Source organism: Rhodamnia argentea, chromosome 10, assembly GCF_020921035.1.
Source record: "Rhodamnia argentea isolate NSW1041297 chromosome 10, ASM2092103v1, whole genome shotgun sequence".
In the NCBI taxonomy this organism is placed as follows: Eukaryota; Viridiplantae; Streptophyta; class Magnoliopsida; order Myrtales; family Myrtaceae; genus Rhodamnia; species Rhodamnia argentea.
Window position 1 is genome coordinate 5859487 of NC_063159.1, and position 21294 is coordinate 5880780.

The 21294-nt window shown below is 38.4% G+C and overlaps 3 protein-coding genes across 6 annotated transcripts in view; all 3 read right to left on the reverse strand.

Moving 5' to 3' along the window:
* Positions 1–1380: 1380 nt before the first annotated feature.
* LOC115749290 (phosphoribosylglycinamide formyltransferase, chloroplastic) lies at positions 1381–4995 on the reverse strand. Of its 3 annotated transcripts, XR_007196783.1 has the most exons (9): positions 4835–4995; positions 4654–4743; positions 4240–4623; positions 3371–3482; positions 2805–2981; positions 2568–2694; positions 2231–2365; positions 2049–2116; positions 1744–2017 (listed from the first exon to the last, which is right to left on the reverse strand). XR_007196783.1 is itself a non-coding variant. In XM_048271779.1 (8 exons), the coding sequence occupies exons 3-7, from the start codon at positions 4610–4612 to the stop codon at positions 2252–2254; spliced, it is 903 nt and encodes a 300-aa protein (XP_048127736.1). In that variant the 5' UTR covers positions 4613–4623; positions 4654–4743; positions 4835–4995; the 3' UTR covers positions 1381–1708; positions 2231–2251. The 3 variants fall into 3 exon arrangements, 2 of the variants coding, with proteins under 2 accessions (XP_048127736.1, XP_048127737.1); XM_048271779.1 differs by lacking the exons at positions 1744–2017; positions 2049–2116 and adding an exon at positions 1381–1708; XM_048271780.1 differs by lacking the exons at positions 1744–2017; positions 2049–2116 and having other exon boundaries at positions 2329–2465.
* A 2244-nt stretch (positions 4996–7239) lies between these two features.
* LOC115749254 lies at positions 7240–20977 on the reverse strand. Of its 2 annotated transcripts, XM_030685989.2 has the most exons (24): positions 20451–20971; positions 19829–19900; positions 18978–19021; positions 18791–18902; positions 18410–18481; positions 17792–17854; positions 16043–16120; positions 15859–15951; positions 15325–15444; positions 14356–14442; positions 13946–14149; positions 13811–13858; positions 13468–13722; positions 12271–12377; positions 11461–11705; positions 11197–11265; positions 11041–11105; positions 10713–10882; positions 10519–10597; positions 9360–9615; positions 8929–8974; positions 8257–8365; positions 7893–7955; positions 7240–7441 (listed from the first exon to the last, which is right to left on the reverse strand). In XM_030685989.2, the coding sequence occupies exons 1-24, from the start codon at positions 20793–20795 to the stop codon at positions 7361–7363; spliced, it is 2883 nt and encodes a 960-aa protein (XP_030541849.1). In that variant the 5' UTR covers positions 20796–20971; the 3' UTR covers positions 7240–7360. The 2 variants fall into 2 exon arrangements, with proteins under 2 accessions (XP_030541849.1, XP_030541851.1); XM_030685991.2 differs by lacking the exons at positions 7240–7441; positions 7893–7955; positions 8257–8365; positions 8929–8974 and having other exon boundaries at positions 9462–9615; positions 10519–10625; positions 20451–20977.
* LOC115749276 (pentatricopeptide repeat-containing protein At2g38420, mitochondrial) overlaps positions 18670–21294 on the reverse strand; it is a 28478-nt gene continuing 25853 nt past the window's right edge. Inside the window, exon 7 of the mRNA XM_030686015.2 lies at positions 18670–18681. The gene's annotated coding sequence lies outside the window, so the exon portion shown is untranslated. The remainder of the gene's footprint in view (positions 18682–21294) is intronic.

The window sequence follows — 21294 nt, forward strand, 5'->3', positions numbered from 1 at the left end:
TCCTAATATGCTAAAGATACAAAAATGTAGTAGCTCGTGGCGATGACGACGATGGGCTAAAGAACCCAAATTGGTGGTAACTCACTGCTTACAGCTAAATCCTCAAGAAAAACTGCAGAAGGGAAAGGTCCAAAACCACAATGATATAAATGCGTTAGGGTTAGATGTTCTTACAGACCCTGTACTTGGAGTTGTCTTTGTTTTTCTTCGGTATGGGTTAAGGCGGTCCTGCGTTTCATTAGCCCAATTGGTGTGTTCCGGTCCGTGCTTGATTGACCGATAGCATTTCTGGCTGATACAGGACTTTTGTGGTATGTGTCTTCTGTTGTACGGGAGCAATGCTCAGAAGGGCAATAATGGCAATGCAACTTCAAGAAAATCGACTAAGCCTTGGGAAGACTTTCGAATTCAGAGTCTTGGGACACGCAGGGGAAGGTGAAAGGAGGATCGCACGGACAGCTAACACAGTACGCCATATTATTTTGACAGCGTGAAAAGAAGATGCAACGAAACCGAGCAAGTCAGGCTCCGAAAGGGTGTACATTATTAAAAAGCCACATTGCCGCCCAGTAGTTGAGAACCCGACCAAATCGAGGCCCGATCTGTTGACCAGAAATAGTTCAAATGTGTTGTAGCCAAAGGCATGATAAGCTAAGGCTGGTTCAGTCTCTTTCCGTGCAGAAACTCTTGGACTCATAACATGGTCAGAGAGAGAGATACATGAGAAGCTGAGAAAAGCCCCTGCATAATGCATATACTTAGCTCAAGAATGCAAAAGAGATGGATCATAAGATATGCTGAGAAAAGCCTCAGATGTAAGCGTTAAATTTTACCCATCTTGGCGACAGCAAAAGCATAAAACACTTCAATCACATTACACATTCTATGTTTTAATGACACGCAAATAACCCGAAAGAAAAGCCTCAGATGGGTACAAGTTTCATTAGTATGATCTTTCGCACTTCATTAGTGTGATCTTTCGTACTTTATTTCGACAATGCAACATTTTCATCCTGCTCCAAGTATGAATCACAACAATTGCGTCTTACATTCATTCACTCATGAAAAGACCAACAAGCTCCATTTGTCATTCCTAATGAATACAAGAAACTTCTTGGTTTCAACTTTAGTATGATCTCTTGCTTATTCATGATAATTCACCTGTTCATTTCACTCCAATCTCAACTCAATGTCCTCTATCGAAGGTTCCATCAGTTAAATCGACAAAGATGCAACTACACATTCCTGGAGATTAAACAGAGTACATTAAATGGAGTGAGGCCATACTTAATGAAAGCTCCAGCTCTTCTATCTATTGCCACATAAAAAAGGGTGCTACCATAGGAAGAATTGTGCCCTACTATTGCCACAAAAATGAAAAAGGGCAAAAGAAACAAAGAGTGCCACAGAGCTCATTTGGGTCTTCTGTCCAATGCAGTATACAACTTGGAGCTAAGACCTTGGTTCTGCAACTTCTAATTAGCTAAAGAATCATCAACTCACCATTACACAATGGCATTGAAACCTTGTCACGGAAGCTACATTGTCAAGCTCCATGATATAACCAGAGACTTTCCTAGTCTTAATGCATGCATGTGAAGGAGAGGAAAAGGGGTAGCCATTGATTTTCTCCACTTAAGAGTAGAGAAACCGTGCTTTGCTCTCTAGTTAGAAAGCATGCTCACCTGTATAAGTGCCTGCAAAGAACCTGAGTTCAGTGATTTAGATATGTGATCAAGCTTGAATGCCCCTTATTCGATAGATCATGCACAACCCGTAAACTCAAGACTTATAACATCTATGTATAAAAGTACATTCCCAACCCCAGAAAAAGAACTGAAAAACTACTCTATGAGGGCCAACAACAGCGGTTGCCCCTACTTCAAAGAGCAACGACTGCGAAACCAATCTACTCAGCATTCCAGGGAGAGAGGCACACCGAGAAATTTCAAATATCTTCAGATTGAAAGAATCTGAAGAAAATTGAAAACCTCAATATTCCAAATGGCAATGTACAATTTCTTTTTTTTGGCCTAATGCAACCTACAGTTGAGCTCTTCACAATTCATGCATCTAACTAGCCTCCAAGATGAACAATGGGTGCAGATCAGGCAGCCTTCCAAAAACAAGAAAATTTCTCGCTTCAGCATCTTAAACTTCCATTTCTCTGTGAGCAGGTATATCTGATGAGGCAGATATATATGTCACAATTGAAAATATTAAGCCATACCAATTGCTGATAAATAGTCCGCTAGCTATATAAATTGGGATTGTCTATGCTCTGTATGAGGGGAATGCCGTCTTCCCTCCAAACTATCCGTTCTTGACATATTGCAGCAACTGCCTCCACATATAAACGATGCTCCTATATACAAACAAGATGTCACCTAATAATTAGCTGAAGGCATTCTCTGTTTTCTTTTTTACCTCAAAATAAAAGTTCACGAACAATATTTATCTAGCACCTGCTAGTTCGATAAAATTGATCAGAACAGAATCATAAATAATGCTATAATGAAATAATTGGGTAGAACTTCAGTAAAATCGCTATAAAAGTATATCATTACCTCTTTGAGAACCCTTGCAGCCAGTTCCTCCGCAGTGTCACTAGCCAACACTGGGACGACGCTTTGAGCAAGAATGCGTCCTGTGTCGTAATGCTCATCAACAAAGTGAATCGTAGGCCCTGAATATCTACCAAGAATATACAAGAGAATAAATTGCAAAGGAATGATAAGGAACCAAAAAAGTATGAAGGAGGACAAGACAAACAGGGACGTGTGGCGTCAAAGTTGGGAATCTACCTAGCCCCAGAAGCAATGACTGCTTTGTGCACCTTCATTCCAAAGTAACCCTTTCCTCCAAAAGCAGGAAGAAGTGATGGATGAATATTAAGAATGGATTTGGGATACGCCTGAATCAATTCGACAGGTATAAGTTTGAGGTACCCAGCAAGGAGAATGAAATCAACCTCATATCTCCTGATCAACATAAAAAAATAAGTGATTGTTATTATTGCTGTATAGTTTAATCTACTTTGCTAAGCGCTTAAAAGATCAACATGAAAGCTATCTTGTGGAGCGAGTGACAGGATTTCATCTAATCATTTCAAATTTTCTTAATATATTTTAACATTTGGCAGAAAGGCAAAAAATTACCTTTTACTTTTACTTAAGCTGAAACAAACAGGCTAGTTTCTTAATAAAATAACAACAACAAAAAAAAAAGCAAACTGCAATATAAATGATAGATTCTTCATTAAAAACTATAAACATGATTAACAGTTGAGTGGATTGTCCTTTCACATGAAACAAGCATAGCATGCAACGATTAGAAACTAAATCAATAGGTTAATGCTACAACAGCTCACCTAAGGGCAGCTACCAGATCACTTGCGAATAGTCCATTGGGTTCTTCTTTAGTTCTAGGGAATAAAACAACTGGGATGTCGTTGTCTCTAGCATAGACTGCACCTCCACAGCCTGTCATGCATGACATTCAGGAACATTAGCCATTATTTAATTACCAAAATCAATAGTAACTAAGGACCTTCTTACGAAATTGAATATGTCCTTGCAGCACATATGGCAAACAGGACTGCATGCAGCAAACAAACAAAATAAAATCCATGGCACTCTAATCAAGGAATAGCATTAGGAATCAGTTAAGGGGTAATTTAGAATATTAATTCAAAATGCTCCTGATATCAATGCTGTAGAGTGAGCGATAAATATAAACTAAAACTAATGGTGAATGCCATTGAATTTCATTCAGCAACTCAGAGAGGTAATAATTTTCAGATACAAGACCTTGTAAATAATCAGGTTATAAAAGAATATCATACTGGAAACATGTACAAGTAGATAAGCATGATGAACCTAGTATTAATTATTAGTATGCAAGGTAGAGCTTTCAAGACAATTCCACAAAATTGTGATTTTGTATCAAACAACACTGAAACATACGGAGAGCAGAAGATGCGTTTTGAAAGAAGAATGCCATAATCAAACAAAAGAAGTTGACTCATAAGCAGCAGACGAAGCGACAGATGGGTTATAAACAGATGATTATAATTTCCAAAGTCGTTCTCAGCACTTTTGAAAACACGGAAAATGTATATTCCTCCAAAAACTCCTTGCTTTTACAATTAAAAATAGGCATCCAAGGACAAAACATATATCTGATTGAGGATGATGAATGCTAAACTGTAAAGGCTGATGAGAGATGGTGAAGCCGTACCTCCTTTGTTAGTGACCAAAGCAACGACTTCTCCATGAACTGATCCGGCAACACAGGCCTCGTGGATGGACTGAAAATTGGATCCCCCTCCAGACACAAAAACTGCCAACTTCTTCTTCACTCCATGTTTCGCGTCCTCACCCTCAGAACTCAAACTCGCCACTATTGCCACGCCACTACCGGACTCTAACCTATTGTTCAGACAAGAACCTCGAAAAGCCAAGGGGTTCTGGGTTCTCAATGACAAGCAATCACTAGTTCGAGCAAGAGAGTGAGAACAAAACGAAGGCCGCCGCAAAAACAATGAGTCTTGTGTGTTTCGGATTACTGGAAGTTTTAAACTTGTACAAAACCCAGGACCTAAAGACTGCATCCTCACCTACTCTTGGCCGGGGATTGAGTCACGAGAAACTAGAGTCAAGTCAAGTACTCAATTTTCCATTTCAGCAATATGCAAAGGTTAAGGTAGTTCAATCAACTAAGCCAACCCAACACAAATTCGACCTGCGAAAAGAGCGAGAAGTGATGATTACACACTCCCAGAATTGATTTCCTATGCAGCGAAAAGACGGCGGGGAAATATGCGGGCGCGTACCGTCGAGTAGCTTCCGCTGGTTGTGGTTACCCCTTTGTTCGCCGCCGCAGTCTAGCGCCGTGGTGGGCGGCGACGGCGGTCGGAGAGAAGAGAGACGAGGGAGGGAGGGAGGGAGGGAGAGAGGCAGGAGGCGTGGACTGCGGAATGCGAAGTGGAGGGAGGGGGAGGAGACGAGGGATTTTGACTTTTGACCGGTCGTCAATAATTTTCCACTTTATTTTAGATTTAATTGCAAATAATTACAATATGCATAAGTATAAATGCTACATAACAATATTTAAAGTAATAGATAAGGATGAAATATTTATGATGTAGGACACTATAAATAAGATTAATACCACGAAAAATTCAAAAACAAAAGAAGAACAGAGGTATGTTTGTTAACGTCATTTAATTATTTTGTTCTTGGGATCGGATCAATAGCTAGGGAACAAATTTGTAACATAAACAAGAAGCCAAAAAAAAAAAATTCTACTTCTTTGTTTTCGAGAACAGAATTAGAAAAAATCATTTCTGTTTAGAATTGTTACTAAATAGACCCGTTTATGTTTCTCTGTATGTGTGTGTGTGTGTGTGTGTGTATATATATATATATATATAATATGTTTCTCAATTTAGAGGCAATCAGAAATAAGGTGATAAAAACAAAATGAAAAGAGTGGGAGGGACCGAGGGGAATATAAAATTCATGATCAAACAAAAATGAATATGCAAAGTAATGCTACACTACAAGAGTAATTTTGAAAAAAAAAATGAAGAGAGTGAAAGGAGCAAATGCAACAAATAAGGTATGGCTGTATTATCTTTCCAAATATTTTTTTAAAAATTTTCTTTAGGGCATGTTCATCAACACCTCGTTTTTCGTTATTAAATTGTTCAAGTATGTCGTCACGAGTTAAGGTTTGTATTATCTTTCGAGTACGAATTTATTTTGTAACATGCAACGCGTGAGCATATTTGCTAGCATGTTACTTTCTCAAGACACTCCCATGCCGAACCAACGCGCCGGATCATAATAATCTTGTAAATTCAAAAATGAAAAGGGAAAAGAAAATCAACAAAACTGGAAAAGAGTGCAAAAAGATAAAAAGAAATATATTTCAATGATATGTTGTTCATCTCTTGTATATTCTTTTCTTTTCTTTTCCTTTTATTCTTAAGGCCGGCCACTTGATAAGGGTCTGCGAGCCCTCCTCGGCCACTAGCGGGAGCTCGCGACCATCGCTCGGATCCAGCCCCACCGATATTCACCTTTGAAGTGTTAGTTGAAGGAAGCCCCTATATGCTTCCTTTGATTCTCTCACCAAGTGTTAGAGAGCTCTAACAACTGCAAACCATAGATCCTATCTGTCTTGCTCAAAAGTCAAAACCCAGATCGTCCCTCTGTCTCCGGATATTCCATAACGCCGCAACGACTAAATCGACCAATGTCAACACCATAGACATTCCGTACGCCTAGCCCTCACCGGCGGAGCCGGGGCCTAAAACTTTAAGCCATAGAATCCTTTTGCAAACAGGATAGATAGGAGTCGTTCTTTCACTTTTTATTTATTGGAAGATACTCTTTTCTTAGTAAAGGATACTACACTCATACGACTTAACTTTCTCTAGGTCTATAGCAAAAGGCTCGTCAAACGTTAACTCTTTTCCCGTTTTCTTGAAGATAGTTGCTCCTGTGTTATCAGCTTGTTTTATGATTTCTTTTTCTGAGGGCAAGAGTTTGAACGGCTTGAGATTGAACTTGGGCTGCATTCAACATTTGTTACTTTTCAATCTGGCTTAATTTAGGTTTAATAAGGTTTGAGGTGGGGAAAAACTAAGATTTTGGAGAAAATGATGTCGTTTTTTAGCATTGTAGACACCTGAGTTAAAGTTAACAACCATGTATGAGGGAAAATAACAATAAAAAGATCACGCCAACATTTTCTGTTAATCGAATCAGATAGAGTTCACATGGGGACTTCAGTGCACCCATTTGATAAAATTTAGGACTCAGGTGTATTATCTTTCGATCTTTAACTTCAAGCTTCAGTGAGAGCACAACTATAACCCAGTTTGAGAAGAAAAAAAGCTTTAGGCACTCCAAGAGCATGAATATTCTCTCATCTACTCAAGTTTCTATTCGATTCTTGAAATTGTTATCACTTCCAAAAGGAAAATGAAGAGAAATTCGTAATATTTGACACGTGATGATTGACTTAGATGACGAATATACCATTCACTTGGACTGCCTAAAGATTTTCTTATTAGGGGACAAAGTAAGTCAATGAGAGTTCAACAACAGAAAGAACCTGCTGACATGACATTTTCATCAAATTGTTTGAAGCTAAAGCAGCTAGTTATGCTAGCTGAAAGGATTGAGATGACTGTTATAAATATGTTTCTAATGTACCAGCAAAATACAGTTGCAAGAGCTGATTTTCCGAACGGAATCGACAAGGTTCAGCATCATCACAAATCCATGGTAATTTTGGTTATTCCCCCCCAAGATTTTGTAATCGACACTCGGAAACTTTGCCAAAAACTCTATGCAAACCTCTCAGAACCCAAATCGAGGAGGGTACGGAAGAATTCATGAGGGTACATGGGAGGCTTCTCAGCAAGTGCCTGAGAAAAAACACAGAATGCTTCTCAGGGAAAACATAAGGGATGTATGACACTGCAGTATGAGCACAAACGAAGTTCGATTTCTAAAAAGACCGCATTGGTACAGCATTGTGAGTGCATTAAATCGCCACGCTAGAGATCAATTGTGATTTTTGCTTCTTTTCAATACTTGCAACCATTTCTTTACTGAGAGTGATCTTAGGCAAACTATGCACCAGTTTACAGCAAGAAAATTCATCAGTTTGGAATCCTGTGCTTTATAACTTGTGATGGATAAGAATAAACTTGGACTGTAACGCTCGTTTGACTAATCTACTGCTCACTGTTCTTCCTCACTGGACCGATTCATGAATCCGTCTTTTTTTTTTTTTTCCTTATATCGTGTTCTATGTTATGCATATCTGCTCTCACTTATGCATTTTGCTTATGATTTGAGAACTCTAAGAACTACCTGATGAATCAATACGGTGGAAGGTGTCATTCCGGGTACAGTATTGACCTCAATAATTAAAACCTGCAAACAAATGATACCACACACATTACTTTGAGAAGGATTATGATATCAGAGACTGGATTGGGCTAGATGATGTTCTCATCCATTTTACATGTCATCAAGCAAAAATCTTTAAAAATTAGAATACTTTTCCAAAAGGAGGGGCTTAATTCTCGGTTCCCTCAAAGGATTAATTATGCTGACTATCATCAGCCATTGGACTTGGAATTAACAAGCATAAACACTGTAAAAATCAGGAGAAAGCTGTGCTTTCATTCCAACTAATATTTAGGACATCATGCACTCCTTAAATAAGAAGTACCTCTCCTGTATCGACATTGACAAATGCATCGATGCGTGAAAATCCTTCTAACTGTAGAGTGTTTGCGATCAGCTCAATCCTTTGTTTACATCTCTCTAAGGCTTCATCACTGCATCAATCACAATTCGCTCAGATGAGTTCCAGAAAAAAGTTAGTGGAAGAATTAGAGGATAACAACCACCTGGCAGTATTGCATAAAAGAAGATAGTCCACAAAAATCGAATGTCTCGAACGGAAGCAGATATAGTTTCCAATTTAGAATAGCAATTACCGTGGAAGACATTAAGTACAGAGACGAATCATGCGAATAAGCAGAAAAGAATGCCTGAAATGCCAAAAATTGTGAAATCCACTAGTTTGCATTGCTGAAAATACCTAAACAACGTAAAACTAAAATGGCAATACTGAATTTGCTGCAGTCTTTTCACTCCTATAATATCCACGCAGACAATTTAGTATTCAAGGATTCCCTTGGAACAACTCAAGTTCAGTGAAATATGAGGACCATACAGGAGACAGGCACTTAAGTACTCAGTAGTTCATTGACCCACTTGATGCTTAGTGATAAATATACTGATTCAGCCATCAAAGCAGAAATCATCTCGTGAAGGACCTCATTGTCCATAGTGAGAGTGATGTGTATCGTATATGGAATAGATGTTCGTAACAAACCTCATAATCGACAATGGTGGTGGGGTCAAATTTATGCCAGTTCCACCTGTCAAACACGTTCACGCTATGTTAGATTATCAAAGATAAGATATGGAATACCTTCAGGTAAAGTTTAAAAAGTTCCACCACATGAGAAACGAAAATGCAACCAGCACAAAAATTCGGGAAAAAGAGTTAAAAGGGATTGTTCTTCTCACTTTGTTGTTTGACATTACTTTCTGAGTGTTAAAGGCAAAAAGTGCAGATTTCAAAGCATTCTACCACTGAAAATAATCATTAGCAACACATGCAAAGCTTGAATTGAACAAAGTTTCATTTCAAGATCCACTGCTATCCTCACTGAAGTATATCTGGCTACTGGAGACAAAATAATGAGGTACAGAATTAGGTAAAGTTATGAGGCATGAATGAAGCGATTGTTGATAGCACACCTTGGAACTTCTCTTCAAGTGATAGAATGTCTCCAGTTTCCTTGACAGTTACGCTAGGACTTAGTGAATGAATGGATCCTCGCTTTCCTATAACTCCGGCTGTAATTTCTACCCATCGGCTGCGTCCTTCCCACATGAGGCCAGAAGCATTTTCATTTGTGGTTTTAGATGACATAGTGATCTCATCAGTTTCAATAAATGGTTCGAAAATTAGGAACTCTGGAGGAGGGTTCGGCATCTCAATCATTCCATGAGCCTAAAAAGTAAGGAAAAGGTTAACTCAAGTATGGCTAATTGCAAATACACTTCCTTTCAGTTGATACTTAAGAATAGTCAATGTAATTGCATGGTGAATAGACGAGTTAAGGAAATTTCAGTTCAAAATTGTTTATCAGTCAAAAGACAGCTACAAGTAAATTTATTGTGCTCTATACAAGCAGCAAGAATAGTTCACAATATTAAGCCTGGTGCTCCAACACATTAAAAAATGCAAAGCAAATAGGTAACATTCATCATCTTCAAGGATGCAAGCATTATGTTAGCTACTTAGCTATGAGAATTGAAGGCTTGTCATCATGTCCATAAAAAGGTAGGAATGCAATCAGCATAGGCAAATGCTTCATTTGATTATGAAGAGGAAGTTAATTCAAACCGACTGTATGATTTTCTCATCGTTGAAATCAAATAATTGTTGAAAAAGGGCAAAAAGCCTCTATATAAGTGCTGGTGGTTGGTCACATATTTCATACCATGAAAGATTTTCACTGCACCATTTGAAGAAACTTGAGTCGTCTTTGACTTGGGTTCAAGGATATCAGATAATTCAGAACCATCTATGGACATAAAAAGACAAGCAGATGCATGTGCAATATATAGCTAACATGTTTAATCAATCATTCAGGAGTACCAAATAACATTTCCTTTTTCATGGCATGCATGTATCTTGAATTGTTGTTTTGTATAGTTTCTTCTTATAGCACCAGAGGCATTAAGTTTTTTCTTAATTCGACAGGCATATTAGTTATTTTCTTTTCAAGAGGCGTTCACAAACATGACAACAGTCTTAGAGCAATTGGTCAGTGACGATCATGCACAGAAGTACGTTTGGCAGAAGATACTTCTGAAATGAGCGATACGTGCTGCAAGAATGAGTGCATACCTTTGAAAAACTGTTTGGAGGAATACGTAGAAGGCCCTCTTCCAAGGCTTTTACATACACTTTCAGGTCTTCGATACAACTGAAACGACAAGAAGGTCAAACTTCTTCTGTTAAAAATAAAAAAAAAACGAAGAAGAAATATCAAGAATACCAATAGAGTGTAGCGGCAAATTTGAAGAGCGTCAAAAACCTACCGAAGTCTTGCAACGCCAGTAGAGCATCCATCCCTAGCTGGCTTTATGCATATACTTTCACACTGTAGCTTTGAGATTACATCTTGCCATACATCAAGTATTGGTGTATCTAGCAGATCCTTTTTGCTCCATACTTCTTTCTTTATGGTAAGAACTCCCAAGTTTTCTAACTAATAACAAATTACAGATTTCAGTCACTTCGGATCAATTTTTGAATCTTGATACAAAATGGGAAATTAAAAACTTAAGACACCCGTTTGCATTTTCTTCTCGTCCTTCATTTTTCTTTTTTGTATTCCAAAAATGCTTAACAGCACCATCAACATACATTGCTTAGAGAAAGAGATGTTGAAACTTTGTCCATACACGTCCTTGAAGCCATCACACCAGGGCCTGTGAAACAAGACCAAAAAAGTAAAAGAATTGAGCAACTAAATAGCAGACATTTACAATCTCCTTGAATTATGTGTTGGTAACTGAAAACCTGTATAAGGAACTCCTTCATTCTCTAGCAAAGACTGTAATGTACCATCCTCGCCAATGCCACCATGTACTGCAGATGATATGGAGGAACACAGAATGTGAATTTACTAAATAAGTATCACTAGCTAAAGTTTGTACATTGAGACTTAATGTTCCAGTACATTGACCTTTCTGCGCTCAAATGCTAAATAAATTGCCAAAGTTGGTGCAACTCAGTGAATATACATCTATCATATTCAGAAAAATAATGACTTCTGGAAAAAACCTGCAATGAAAACAGTGGCTTGAAGTTCCTTGGCTTGCAGGATCCACTGCTCAAGTGAATATCTGACTGGCAGTTCATCAGCTATATCAAATCCTGAAAACCACTTTTGTTTCCTCAGACCTTCCATGAGATCGCTAATAACCTGTTTCCGCAAAAGAGATGTCAATGCAGCCCGGGATGGTTCAATTGCCTCAACACATGCGGCAAGAACTTCTTCAGCTGTGTGTCTTAGCACCAGGGAGTAACTGCAGCCATCAAAGAAGAGCGAGATTGTGAATTAAAGAACAACATCAAAGGTATATTCTTCATGCAGTCATTTAAACAGGTCTCATGTCAAATCATGTGAGGGATGGTGCATTCCACAAATACTCGAAATGTCCAACAGCGGTTCTTATCCAAATGACAAAAAAAATTTACACATTTATTACCAAAATAGACATAATAATTAGAGATTTGCTAGGATTAGAGATTGCTAAAGTGACCATCAAAAACAAATTATTGGGTAAAGCTTGCACGTGAGCATAACATGTGGCTTAACCCCGCACGAGATTTATATTCATATACTGCTGAGGGAAAATTAAATGAAAAGTTTGGTGTAGTAATTGAGAAACAAAAGGACTGAGGCAAGAGGTCCAACAAATTATCATTGGCCAAAAAACTAGAACAAATACAGCGAGAACCCTCAAACTGTTGCATAATTTTCCTTGAAAACCACACAATTTGCCAAAACATGGAACCCTATCTCCACTATCAAAATATGTATCATCAAGCATGACTAATATTACAAAACAGGCGTAGAGTTACACTCACGGTAGAGACCAAACTGCCCATGAGCTCAACTGAAAATCCTTCCCACTCAAAGCTGTGCCCAAAGGATGTTGATTTGAGGGAGCAAGCAAACACGGGATCACTTCAAGCTGTAACCACCAAAGTTCTACTTAGCACAACTTACATGCACTACAGTAGTAGGCAAAAACATCGATTACATGAAAATATTGCATAGTGCCTTTTTCCTGTAACAAGATCCACACGTCAAAACGCTAAATCCTTCGGGAAAGGCCAGTCAAAACACGAAGGTAAAGCAGGGATAAAAAGTAAAAGCACATAAAGTAGGGATATTTTTACTAGCCCTTGATCAACAAGATGACTCATGACTTGTTTAGACCAACAGGCAACAGCCATAATCCATTCATAAGTGTAAGAATTGATGGGACCACAGCCAATTGCTCTAAAAGCTTAAGCTGTTAGAAGAAGGCGTGGTTTAATATTTATATATTCTAACACTCCCCCTCACGCTTAGTCTGGTCTTTTTGCCTAGTACTAAGCGTGGAAATATTCATTTGGGGAGGCAAATAGGGGCCTGGAAAGATTTGAACTCGGGACCACCTGCTCCGATACCATGTAAGAATTGATGGGACCACAGCCAACTGCTCTAAAAGCTTAAGCTGTTAGAAGAATGCGTGGTTTAATATTTATATATTCTAACAATAAGGACAGTAATCAAACTTATCCAAGTCAAGGCAGCAACCGACTCATCACAAATATTCTTATTGCAGCCTCCTCTTTATTTAGCAGTTAACAAGTGGAAGTACACACAGGTCGAAGAAGGAAAAAGATCCAAAGGCTTTGCGAAAAAAATCAGAAAATAAGTACTTTGTGGACGTAACAAGCTACTTAGTTATGATGCAATAAAAAGCTGATATCTGAATTCCAGGAGTAGTAGGATGACAAAGGCTATTTGAGATACCAAAGTCTGCCTGGCATTTTTTGCTGCTATGGTTTTTCTTTTGTCCTCTCACAAAAATACTGTTGCTCTCATTGCCATTTACAGATAGCTATCCCAGGACTAACGCTCCAAAAATTTATCATCTTCCATTAGAGGCTTGCCAACCAGAAAACTCAAAAAAGGGATTTATAAATCCTGCATGCTGAGTAGACATTCAGTGGTAAAAGAATTGGCATTCATTTATATGATTGTAAGAGATGTGTAAGATGTAGGAGCATTACATCATCAAATGCTTGCAAGTTGAGCCAAACATTAGTGCCACTCATGAGGGATACTTGTCTCTCAGAAGTGTTTCCGCCGAATATAACAAAGATCTTGTGACGTTTTTCCAGTTTTCTGGAAGTTTCAGCAAGTTGTGAGGAGTTCTCGACTCTGGGCAAATGGCCAGATAGATCTTTATGATATGCAAGATCCGGAAACCTCAAACAAGCATGATTAATAATGCTCCGAAGGATGTTTGAGTGAGAAAATCCCACCTGAACATATTAAAGTACCCATTAATGCGGAGCAGTTGTATAAAGTCTAGAGATGCAATTCTTCTTACCATACATAAAGCAGAAGTACCTTCGAAGCTTGCTGAAATAGGAAGCTAGTTTGCTCCATCCCACTTATCTGGCTCATATAGGAAAGTAGTGTCAATTGTCAAGTGTAAAATACAGATATTGCTAATATTGGGAGGCAAAATGTAACTCTTCTTACCAGATTTATGTCGGTGAAAACTATCGTACCATAGCCAGTCGCACCAAATACTTCCTTAGAAGGTGATAAATGTTTGGAAGGCAAAAACCAGCCATCAATCCTGGCAAAGTCACGTAGACCCAACCGTTTAAACAACAGTGATGCTCCTTTGCGTATGTCTTCTATTACGTCTACTGGAAAACGAGGCGGAGTGTGGTATGCAACCTGTCAATGATTGAATACACTTTCTACTGAGTGAAAGAACTAATGGCCATGTGGAAATATAGTTATGACATCTCAAACTAAAGAACTTTAAAATTGTACAGTGTATCCCAAGATGTCCCAAAGCAGATATTCACAGATATGCCTGGTATGCTATCTAAGAAAAGTAAAGAATAAACCTTATGGCAATATCATATGGATATTCCTACCTGTTGAGTTGGAAGATACTTCCTACGGTAATTGAAAATTGCATCTTTCTCCCTCACATCAACATCGCCACTAAACTGGAGCTCCACCTGCACACACATGCTAAAAACATTGTAAAACCCTATCATGATTTTGACATTTGAATTCCCATCAAAATCAATTTTTAAAAGTAAATACTATGTGTGTGACAACATTATAGCAAGTGGATAACCTGGTCAATAAAAGGTGTCTCCCAATGATACTGTCTCGCGTGCCAAAGTTTGTCCAGTGGCAGATCGTGTCTATGGCCACACCAATGCCAAGGATGTTGAGGAACAATTCCATTTATTATAGATGTTTCAAGGCGTATTTACAATGTAAATTATGCATTGTTAAAGGAGCACAGTGAACCCCAAACATTTATTGTTAAGTTTATTTACTAGATTAAGTGTTTGCGATGGTATATTGCAGATAGTTGTGTATTACTGTTGTAGTTCATTGAGTAGTGTTAGCCATTAGTTGGTATGTCTGTATTGAATTAGATGGCTATGGCTTTATGTAGCAAATATGAGTTTGTCCTTATGCTCTATGAATATAGTCCTTTCACCTTTGAGATTTATCTCTCTGTCTCTTGCAATCCTAAGATTGTATCATTTACAAATAGACAAGGGATGCACAATAAAACCCAGCAATCCAGAATTTCATTTCTCACTTGTTCTTCACTTTCATAGAGGTTAACTTAGTGCAATCCAGTAGTATTTCATTTCTCACTAGTTCTTCACTTCCATAGAGGTTAACTTAACTAACCCTACAAAGCACCAACCAACCTAAACAGTGCTACAGTTCTTTTCTCTTCTTGCTGCACAGTTACTTCACCAAATTAAAGGGAGCCATCCTTTCAAGGAGTAGATGAAAGGCTCTACAAGTTCAGGCAATTCAGCATGAAGCCAACTGATAGGGTGAAAGACATAATCCTTTAAATCTTAAAGTACCTCAGTTGGCAATAACACAACAGGATGGCTATCGAACCCAGAGCCAACATCAAGTACAATGGCAGTGAATTCATTTCCTCCTTCAAGAAATATCTCCACTACGACCTTACTATCAATTCCCTGCAGATAATTGGAAGGAAAGAATAATTGCATGTTTAGAAAGTGACAAGAAACCAATGGTGTATTGACAATTTCAAAGGCTGGCATTCACTTCCGATCATTCAGGCTACTGTACTAAGAGAAGAAGACGATCCAAAGACCAGAATGTCAAGTGGACTGAATCAAATTGCAATTCCTGCTTGGGATGGTACATAAAAGTGTCTTCTTTATTGGTTTCTCTGCTCTCATGGCTCTCTACAGGAGATGTATTTCACCAAACAAAAAGAATGCAGTCACATTAAGAGAAAATGTATTCCTTGCCTTGAAGTCTAATTGAAAATAATCTGCACCCACTTATTAATCTTTCTAGGCTCTCCAGTGGCTTTGAAAGTTCAGAAAGAAATACTGCAGAAGTTTCGGACCAAGCTCAAGTACCTCTGAAATAATTTCACTGGCTTTTTTGAGAGAATCAGCAGTGCCGTAAGCGACTGTTACACCAATGCTTGATCCAGCTCTAGCTGGTTTGACCTAAAAGAGAATGAAACAGGGAAATTTAAAACTTGAAAACTTCTTCCTCCTTTTTAAGGCATTTTAGGCAAACAAAGGTAGTTTTCCTAACCACAACTTTCCCAGAGACAGGATCCAGTTGGTTTCGCTCAAACCACTTTGCAAGTTCAGCTTCATTCGCCTCCAATCCCTAATGCAAGAGAGAGCCAATGAGAATGATATTGAGAAAAGTTAATTATACAACAGAACAGCACTGAGTGACACTAATCTAACCAGATATCATGCATTTTTTCTAATTTCCTCGAATCTCTGAGAAAGCAAGGTCTAAACAAGAATCTGATTGCATATGCAACTTGAGAAATGACAAGAAGGAAACTAGATTAAACATTTGTGAAAGCTCGTATACAATTAATAGAAAGACATAGAAACTTATGCAAAAAGAAGATGAGAAAGTCTTTGTGCTTGAATTTAATGTGCCACTGCGAAACTTAGATTATAAAGGCAGGCCAAAAGGACATGGATACATTCTGAAGTAAAACTTCGCCAAAAATCCCCATCCTCGGTCACAAGCCAATCAACACATATGTGGGCTACTATTGATCTTTACTCGCAGAACTTTCTTGGGTTTTCTATGGAAAAATGCAGCTTGAATCTACTTTAATATTCCAAGCAGATGACTCTAAGTAAAAGGACCTAGAATAGCTAGCTACTTCATATCTAATACATGGAAAGGGAGCTGAGACCAACCGAAAAAAAAAAATGAAATGAAGCGAATCGTAACATGATTCATATGTAGAATAGATGTGCAGGACATGCCATGCCATAATCAAATATTCTGGGCCAAGGCACCAGTTTTATCTGTTCATGTTTCATCAAACTAGAAAATGCAAGATAGTATCAAGATATAAATTCTCGAAAAGACCACATAATGACTCTGAAGATAATAAATCAACATGCTTTTCAACATAATCCTCAAGGGAAAATACTTAAAACTAAGGAACTGATTATAAAAATCAGAAGTTCCACAATTTAGTAACTAAATGACGATGTACATCCATAAGAGAAAATTAATTGTAAATTAAAGACACCAGTTTAACTCCAACTGAGATATAGACTATCCATTCTCCCTGAAGAAAGAATTTACAGATGAAAAATAAAGCAATGTTTTTTTTTTTATCAAAAAAAAGAAAAAGAAAAAATCCAGCAACGCAAAGGCTATCACTGACAAAAACAAAAAGATTTGCCTTACACTCTCTTTCATAGTTAATAAGCAAATAGATACATAAAAAGCCAAATCATTTGCCTAGTAGCCTAGGAAGATCGACTCAATTTTCAAAATCACTTTTAGATAACTACAAAGAACATAGGACCAAAACAGCAGAAAACATTCTCATTCCACTACCACAGGCTGAGGTTCTATCTCAAGCCAGTATATGGATGACCAAGGAAAAAAATCAGCACAGGACAAGAAATACCGTATAAAATAAGCAAGCATTTGCACAACACAAAAACTTCAAAGCATATCAATGCGGAAAAATGACATTGGTCTACATTACATAAGAAACTGATGGACCTCGAAGAAATGTACTCTTGAATAGGATGGGAATGTCTCTGAGGCATATCAGTCAGCTAAAGCTGATTTACAAAGAAATAGATACTTGATTTGGAAGAAGCAATTACATGGACAAACGATTTTCATTTGTTTTGACTTTCTCACAGAATATTCAGCATGTAACAGCATTTAATGCCGAACGTAGAGGTAGTTTATGGTAAACTGAAAAAAAAAAGAATGACAAGTGTAGATACTGTCTTTCACTATTGGGGTTTGACAACCAAGTAATAAAATTCTAAAAAGGCATACCTGCACAAGAAAACTGGGTACTGTAACAAAACCATGTTTGCTCAGCTCCAATGATGCATGGTACTGCCAAGAATTACAACAAAGAATCTTTAGCATGACAAGAGCAGAGGAGAGATAGCAAAATGTATCCGTCTCACACTGACCAAGTGTGAAGGTCTTTAACATATATAGCGTCACTCAGAATCATAGAATTCCCTATTCTATGAACTACTATCTAGGATGATCATTACTCCACAAGGTCAATGTAATTTAGGCACTTTACAATTGGCAGTACACAAACCAAAAGACAGAAAGTAGCTTATATTTCAGTTTGTGGTGCAAACTGCTAAGTAGGTAAAAAGTTAGCAATGGTATTTTTTCAGAATCTTAATACAATGTGTACACCATAGCATAAGTGGTTGTGACTTTGAAATGAATAAAAATATTCAATTTCAATTGGAAGGCTCTGCTCAAAAGTTCCCGAGTTGATACTGTTAATATGGAAATCCAATTGGCTATTTTGTTTGGGCCTTTAGTACTGAAATTTGAGACATGCATCTATTGTCAATCAGGTCGATGCCTCAGAGTTGTCACCGAAAGTATTAGAACTTTGGCAGAAAATAAAGTTAGTTGGCTAACCTTGTCAAATGCTTGGCAACACTCACTTGATCCAGTTCCGACAAATGGAATATTGTATCTTTCCAGAAGTTCCTGACAATTTCAACAGACGCAGTTTTAGAGGTGAAAAAAGTTGGAAGACAAGGTGCAAATGTGGTGCACAGGTTGATTCATTCACAAGCAAACTTTTTGTTGCGAAAACAGATGTCTGAGTGACTGTATCATTAATCCAAACCTGTGTTTAGATAAGTCCAACTCTAATTGAGTATGCATGCGCTTATGCATGGTCAGAGCTAATGTATGCTCAATCTCATCACTCAGGCTCAGGATTGGTCTCAGATATTGTATTAGATACACCACTATCAGACTATCAGTCCCTTTTATAAAGAAGAAGTACTACACCTGGATGCCACCATCTTCACCAAACTGACCATGGATTACGGGGAACACTATATCTACGGAAGCTGCTAAATGCGCTGCAAAGTCAGATAGAGAGCGGAAACCCTGGGCCAGGCTGCATAGACAGTAAATGCGGCGTATCAACATCTTCATCACTGTAGCTGAGCAATATTGGGATTTGCCAGCTTACCTTTCAAGTTTAAAATCAAAATCTGCGGGAGTGTTTGAGTATGCCTGTATAGGGTATGTATGAGGAAATCAGAACACAACTTCAGCAACGGAAATCAAAGATTGACTATAGTTTTGGGGAAAGAGCAACATAAGTATGCGGGGCTCACTGGCCGTTATGTAACCAAAATTTGTATCTGAAGTCAGAAGCAGTTGGAAACAAAGACCAGACACTACATATGTGACTAACGAACAGCAACATATATCAGACAAGGAGCAGACTTTACTCAGAGGCTCATTTTCAGAGACATAAAATTTATCACCTTTGGTCAAGCAAACACATCACAAATTTTCAGCCAAGTATCACCTTTATAGCCTCTCTAGTGGCAAATGTCTCACTTGAAATTCATATCCTAAGCCATGCCCTTCAAAATGACTAATCCTTAACCCAGTAAAAGTACACAGCATTTACTTGTCATCCTTGTGACAATAAGCAACTGTTCAAGCAATTCTGGGTAAAGCTCTAGTCACACATCCTGACCTCCAAGATGTCCATCACCAGGTGATGTAGATTAGTTATGATTGCCCTGTACTAGCCTCTCAATTCTCAAGTCTCAAAATAACAGCAGACGGAGTGCTTTCCCTACATAATGTAATGAATTATCTTGATCTTTTCACACAACTGCATCTGATTTCAGAACATACTCGCACAATTATGCTTCTAAGTAGCAAATAAAGACAAAATACATTAGACAAACGTTTAGCAAACTTGGTTTTTAATTTGATCTTCTATTCTAATTGCCACACACGTGTAAGCCTAACCCATTAGCTGATAAAAAGGGCATGAGATTACATATAAGTGCACGTACAAACCTGAGAAGATGATATAGCATATGCATTTAGGTTGCAGTCAATGTAATAGCAGCTGACTTGCAAATCTTCCCCCTGTCAGGAGAAAGAGAATTATCACCTCAGTCACTGCTTTCACTCATAAATCAAGGAGTAGCAGTATCACAAGGAAGCTCATAATTAATAAATTCATGCCTAAACATCACTTGCTAGTGATGCTCAAAGGACCAATTGGTACAAGAAGATTAGCGTAAACAAATTCATATTCTCTCTACCGAATGCGTAGCTCCAAAAAGATTCTCCCAAGAGCCTACTCATTCCAGAAACTTTTTTCTGCTCTATTACAGTAGTTCAAGTGTACAATTTCCTAACAGGGAAAACATCGATTGCAGGTCCCTGAAACACCATGTTTTTCCACATGTTGACGGGTTAACTAGCTTTTATATCAATAAGTATAAGTTAACAATGGCATTGTTTCAGTATCACCACTCATTGCAAAAAGTAAATGAAAGTAATATAAACAATTAAATTCCCGAACTTAATTTGAAAATAAGAAAAATAGCATCTTTTTCTGCACAATCCATTAGCCATCAGCACGAATTGTGAAGTCTACTGTGCTATACCAATATAGAATCCCAACGATCACCTGAATGTGATCAAGCACCGACCGCGCAGAATTCAGAGAAATCCCGCGCTCCGCGGAGGGACCTCCGCAAATGACTCCGACCCTCAAAACCCCATCTCTCTCCTTCTCCCTTGCAACTCCATCATCCACGGCGACCGCTGTGGCCGCTCCTGGAGCGGCACGCGGGATCCCAACTTCACGGAAGCACGCCCTTAAGCTCCAGTCCTTCGGCTTCGAGTTCGATTTCAGCAAGCCAAGGGAGTGAACCAGCGGCTTCGCAGCAGCAACGAGCATTCTCAGGTCAACAGCATCACTCCCCCTGTTCTCCACCGGAGAGAAGTAAGAGCTGAAACCGAGAGACGCCATTGCAGAGAGCCAGAGGCGGGAGCCAAGAGAGAGAAGGTGAACAGGAAGAGTGACCCCAGAAGGGCAAGTTTCAGTGAGTTATAGTGAATGGAGTGCCACCAGGCGAGCGATCAAGCCCCCTCCGTCTCTGTCTCTGTCTCTGTCTCTTTCCATTTTTTGAATATTAGTTTCAGACGGCAGACCAACGCTATTCGAAGTGGTCGGTGGACATTGGTGATTGTCGTTTTGGACCAAACGCAGAAATTAAATTGATCAAAATGGATTGATAATCAATTCGTTTTTTCGCAGATTATTCGTAATCGAGGATGAAGGAAACGACAATTGATTGGGAGGTAATCTGCTTAGTGGGAAAACAAGAGCTAAACGACAGAGGGAAGCGACACTAATTACAGGACTTTTTTTCTTTTGTGGGAAAAATTGAAAGAGACTTTGGAGCAACATTGTAATACTTTATTGTTTTGGACCGGACCTATATCGGTTGATAAGTTAGGGCGCATAC